General features: G+C 48.4%; 1 protein-coding gene across 4 annotated transcripts in view; it reads right to left on the bottom strand.

Moving 5' to 3' along the window:
- Positions 1-402: 402 nt before the first annotated feature.
- The window catches only part of Aff3 (ALF transcription elongation factor 3), a 480,967-nt gene continuing 475,369 nt past the window's right edge, over positions 403-6,000 (bottom strand). For all 4 annotated transcript variants that reach the window (XM_076557428.1, XM_076557429.1, XM_076557430.1 and 1 more), the window contains 3 exons: positions 5,867-5,916; positions 5,520-5,743; positions 403-2,693 (listed from right to left, as the gene is read on the bottom strand). In XM_076557428.1, coding sequence (XP_076413543.1) covers positions 2,572-2,693; positions 5,520-5,743; positions 5,867-5,916 — 396 coding nt within the window. In that variant the 3' untranslated portion in view covers positions 403-2,571. The remainder of the gene's footprint in view (positions 2,694-5,519; positions 5,744-5,866; positions 5,917-6,000) is intronic.

Genomic DNA, 6,000 nt, shown 5'->3' with positions numbered 1-6,000 from the left:
TGCTGGTGCAGCCAGCCAGAGGCCACCTTTGCACTCTCATGGGGCTTTCCAGGGATGTGGATTGCATGGGTGTCACAATTAAAGTCTTTAAAGAGAGGCGGGACCGCCGAGCGGTGGTGGCGCACGCCTTTAATCCCAGCACTCGGGAGGCAGAGGCAGGCGGATCTCTGTGAGTTCGAGGCCAGCCTGGGCTACCAAGTGAGTTCCAGGAAAGGCGCAAAGCTACACAGAGAAACCCTGTCTTGAAAAACCAAAAAAAAAAAAAAAAAAAAAAAAAAAAAAAAGAGAGGCGTGACCAGCAAAGCACCCCAAAGTCGCACAGAGGCCCTCTATATGAGTTTGAACATTTCACCAGAGTTCACCATGAGCACCTAGAACAAAGTCTCACTCCTGCACAAAAGGTGATTCCAAAGTTTCTTATATTCAGACTTTGAACACAGGATAGGATCACAAACCTGCCAACAGTGGAAAGGATGCCAGGAGCACACTGCGGATAAATAGAAACGTGGGGATGGAGGTGGAGCGCTCTCATTTCAAGAATCTGAAACTTAAACTGCTCCCAAATCGGAAACTTCTTGAGCAGTGATGTGATGTCAGTGCTAAGTCCCACCCCTGACCTCATGGGATGGCTTACAACCAATACTGCAGACATGACCTTCATGTATACAAAGTATAGATGAAACGTAAATGAATTTCACGTTTAGACTTGAGTCCTCTCCCCCGAGATACCTAATCATGTAGTCGCAAATATTCCAACATCTTAAAAAAAACATTCCTGGTCCGAAACATCTGAAGTCAATGTACTGCTAAAAATTTCAAGTGTTTGAGGGTCCACACCAAACGCAAATCTCACAGTTCAGTGTGGTGCGAATCACCACACTGTGTTCAGCTGTTTATACAGTTCTGAGTCCATCCTAGGAGCTGGGGGATGTGAGCAGTCTTATCTGCCATCTACAGAAAAGGCTGACAAAATGGTGATGTGAACGTACCCAAGCTCACAGGGAGACAGTGAAAACGGCACACACCGTGTGACCCTGTCACCTTCAACAATGGACTGCAGGGGGGCCTCACCCACTGCCCTCTGGCAGACTTGGTACAGTTAAGTCAAGTAACCCAAGGATGTTAGTTTGTTTTTAAAGTGTGGCAAGATACATCTCGTTTGCAGGACTTGTTTCTTTATACTAATATTACAGATCCACATATATTTAACAAGAAGACTACGTCTAGGGTAGGACAAAACATGAGCAAACAAACTTCAGACAAAAACTGTAAACAAGATGCTGAAAAACTACAACATAAACTCAAAACAAAAACAAAACAAAACAAAAAAAACCCCAAAACAAAAAACCCCAACCAAACCAGAAAAGAACCCTGGTCAGGACATAAACACATCAGAGCTCAAGATACATGGAAGACACTCTGGTTGTCGCCACTCCAAACAGAGCTGTGATCATCCAGGGGTAACTTGCCCTGCACTGTAAGCAGCTTGTTAACAAAAGCTTCAAAACACATCCCCCCAATCCAAACGCACTCAAGGCCTGTAGCCGCGCTCTGTGTTTGAAGGGTGTCTGTCACAGGAGCAAACCGCTCTGCCTTGTAAGCAGCGGCTAGGTCTAGGGATGGCACATTCCAGACAATGTCTTCATTTGGCTGAGAAAGCTGCAGGAAAGCTACTGAGAGAGAAAAGCCTGGAAGTGTGCTGGCCAACTACAGCCGGGAGGCTCTAGGGCCACAGAGTCACAGTGGCAGGAAGAAGAAATGTGTGTGCCTGGAGGGCTTATTGCCACAGGTGCGGACGTCATTCTGAACCAAAACGGTCACGGTTGCTTAGGTTGTCATCGATTTCGGTGAATCCTGGTGCCATTTTTATACCATGTGGGGACAAGGCAAGGGGAGTCTGTGGGACTCCATTGGCTTATAATGTGTTCTGTTCAGTAGGTAATGAGGGCTGGGGGGGGGGAGGGTATCAGAGGAGAGGCAAGGCATTTGGTAACATGCAATCTAGTGAACTTCTGGCACAAAAATAACCGACTTGTTTCCAGTATTCAATTACTCATTAATATACAACAACCAAAAGCAACTGGGGAATTGTACATAATACTGAAAGGAATCAATAATATAAGAGCGAGGTTCAACTCATCCTGCAGTTACGCTTTTGGTGTTCTGGATCGCACCAGGTTCAGCAACACATGAGATTTTGGTGGAATGTTCTAAGAAGGCAATGGCTTAGCACTGGGGGTGGGATGTGTGTGTAAGCGTGTGAGCACGTGTGCGCAGCGTGGAGTCTAATCACTTGTCTAGCCTGGGATCATAGGAACCAGACAAAGAAAATGTGTTTCGAAGAGCTGTTGATACTCACACACGCACACACACACACAGACACAGAGAAAGCTTCGTACGAACCCACACCTAAACACACACACACATGCCCCAGAAAACGATCCTTGCTGGATTCTGAGGAAATGTTCACCGAGATTTGGGAAATGCTGTGGACTAGGGAGGTCAGGAGCACAGCGTCCAGAAACATTGAGCCGCTGAGGAGAGGCGCAGTCCGGCTTAAGGGCGCGGTCCCTAGGACAGGTGTGCGCTGCTCCGTAGCCAGTGCAGGCCTTGCTGGGAGTACTGCACCAGGTGTTCCATGCTGCTGTGCAAGGTGACGGGTCCCATGAGCAGGTCCAGGTCATTGAAGAACTCTAGGAGACAGAGCAACGTGTGGACGGAAAGTCAGGGCCCGGCTGCCTTCAGGAAGGATTCACTCATGATTTCAAGCATTCCCCATCGTTTATGTGGCTTGGCACAAAATAAAACCCTACCTCCAAATAAATGACTGTACCCAAAGAGCAAAGGGTCTGTATGTTCCAGCTGCCTTTCACTTGACGTCACTGTCCCTCAGCCCCCCCCATTTTCCCATCGTCAACTGTCATGGGCTGAGCCCCTGAAGGGGGTCCAGTGAGTGGCGCTCCAGGGCAGTGGTCAGCCAGGGGTGGGGACCAAGCCGTCACCTCTGCCGAAGTCACATTCTACCTTGGGACATTCTCTGTGTTTGCTGTCTCCTTTATTCTGTCCCCAGGTACTTTCTGGGAGAGGCAGGTAGGGGGAGGGAAGGACGAGCCAGAGGAGTCATGTGTGTGGTGAGCAGAGACGAATCCCATGGCTGCCCTGCTGTCATAGGTGAATCACTGAATAATGCTCCCTGGAAGGAAGTGTCCGAGACAATGTTTTCAAACGGGCTTATCCATGTGTATATATACACTAAGTGGAGTCCTCCTAAGAGGAAAGGGGAGGTTCAGGAGAGACTGAACCCTGAAGGTAGCTAGGTGAAGGAATCCAGGTTAGGGTGGGTGAACAGAACTGAGTTTGTACCTTACACATGTCACTGAGACCTCTGGTAGGAGGCGCCAAGCAGCTGGTGGGCAGGGCCATCTGGAGCGAGTCGGGCTTGCTCATGGTCTCTTGGACCGGGGAGGACTATCTCTATACATTTGTCTGCTTTGTTTACCCTCCTGAGATACCCACCTCGGTCCACCCCAGCCACTGAACTAATATCTATTTCAAAACCCTCTGCCATACAAGTTCCTTTAGTGCGCTTCTCCTGGTGGCCTGGGGCTTCCTATTATTCTCACTGGAACTCATATCAACCATTTCCTGTACTCAGGGTTCAACTGTGCCACCTGTCCCTCATCTCTCTGTGGACACTCTGCTCTTGTCCGGTTGGTTTATACTATCATACAATTATACTTATAATCTCGTGGTCAGAAAGTGAGCTCTGGGCATCCTCACCTGTTGCTGGAGGGAGAGGGCTGAACTGTTCAGTTTTTCATAGATTAGACAGAATGGGGTAATGGGGCTCATGCCTGTGATTCCAGCACTCCAAAGGCTGAGGCAAGAGGATTGCCGTGAGTTTGTGGCTAACCTGGGCTACATGGTGAGTCTGAAGTCAGTTTTGGCTACTTAGTGAGAGCCAGGCCAGTTTAGGCTACAGAGTGAGACCCTGTCTCAAAAACCAAACCAAACCAAACCGCAAGAGAAGAATCTTCCTTCACTGACCGCTCCCCTGATTTTAACTGCTATCACTCTCTCTCAAGTATGCAGTAAGAGTTGGGCCGTGGTGGCACATGCCTTGAATCCCAGCACCTGGGAGGCAGAAGCCAGCCTGGTTTACAAAGTGAGTTGCAGACAGTCAAGGCTATTACACAGAGAAATCCTGTCTTGAACCCGTTCCCTTCTACCCTCCCCCCCCCCCCCACGTAATCAGAAAAACCATGATTTACCGCAACGTTATTTGTCCCAGTAGAAAAAGAGCTAGAAGTAACTTAAATGTCTGACCATAGGGGGAAGGAGTGAGAAATCATGCTCCTTCATGATTCTATAAGCACTGTATCACAATAATATCACATACAATTGTGAGCGGCCACCTACGGACTACCTAGAAACCTTTCCCTCTATATTTTCCTACATTCCACAAATTTAGCCACAGAAAGCACCCATTACTACATTAAAGTTTTACTAGTGTATGTGTGTGTGTGTGTGTGTGTGTGTGTGTGTGAGAGAGAGAGAGAGAGAGAGAGACAGAGACAGACAGAGAGGGATGGAGGGAGGAAGAGAGAAAGAGAGGGAGGCGGGGAGAATGTATGAGAAAGGGAGGGGGAGAGAGGTGCTTATGCATACATGTGGAGGTCAGAGGATAACTTTTGGGAGTTGGTTTTCTCCTTCCACTGTGGGTTCTAGGGACTGGACCCAGGCTGTCAGGCCTGTATCCGTGAGCTATCACTGGCCCCTATTACTTCTACTATCAGCAAAACAAGCATTGTTTTAAAAGTAGTAATTCGATACTGCAGGTAAGATAATCTCTTCGGTAAGAAGAGATTGTTGTAAGCAAACAACACTCTTCATGTATGTATGTATGTATGTATGTATGTATGTATGTATGTATGTATGTATGTATGTATCTATCTATCTATCTATCTATCTATCTATCTATCTGAGACAGGTCTTATTTATGTAGCCCAGGCTAGTTTGGAATTCCCTTTGTAGCTCAAGCTGGACTGGAATTGGGAAACCTTCCTGCCTCCGTTCCCGGAGTACCACAGTGATAGGCTTGTACCACCAAGCCTGGCTAGCAGCTTAGACCATAAAAAGCTGGTAATACTCGTTCATAGCCATTCATTTCATATATTGATATTTTTGGAGCCCCATCTGTGTTCTAGGAACTAGGCTAGGTCTTGGGGGGCACAAACGAAAAGGAAGTACAGTCCGTGTGCAAGACGCTCACTGTGTGCACATTTACACCTGCGTCTGAATTTGTACCTGCATCTGTGTGCATCTGCCATCTAATTGATTCCCCATGCTCTTCCACAGTAAGGGGAAAAAGCAGGTCTAGGCAGCAGGTGCCAGTTTTTTGTTTTGTTTTGTTTTTTTTCTTCTTCTTTCATAAACCATGAAATTTGATCCCTGATGCCCCTGGGGCAGATTTCCCCATACCTAGGTGGGTCCCCATTCCCCACAGGTCATGCACACACCTCTGTTTTCCTTGGCCAGGTTGTCAGCCATCTCCCAGTAGTCGTAGCTGTGGAGGATGCTGTTGGTGATGCTGACGTGATTGGCTGCCATCTGGTGAATACGCTGAGGGATGCTGACGATGGTTGACGGGGACAGGGCGTTGGAGCTGGAGAGGCTGCCCTGAGACCCCACGGAGCTGGTGGGAGAAGGGGTGGGAGACAAGGGGGATGGGCTTCCAGTGCTCCTGGAAGAAGAGAGGTAGAAAAGCCAGAGTGCAGAGGTTGGGAGCAGGCGAGGCGGGCAGCCCCCTCAGGGAAGTGCGTCATGCAATGCATGGCTTACTGCATTGGGGGAAAAGTGAACTTACTTGCCACTGGATCCCCACGGGGATGGGGCTTGGGCAGCTTTCGATGAATTCTGCGGGGAAATAAAAACACGGACCAGTGAGTGCCACTGGCTAAGGCTAACGGTGGACAGCAGCGTATTTTAATGTGACGGTGA

Source organism: Peromyscus maniculatus, chromosome 21, assembly GCF_049852395.1.
Source record: "Peromyscus maniculatus bairdii isolate BWxNUB_F1_BW_parent chromosome 21, HU_Pman_BW_mat_3.1, whole genome shotgun sequence".
Classification (NCBI taxonomy): domain Eukaryota; kingdom Metazoa; phylum Chordata; class Mammalia; order Rodentia; family Cricetidae; genus Peromyscus; species Peromyscus maniculatus.
This window is presented reverse-complemented; position numbering and strand designations above follow the sequence as displayed.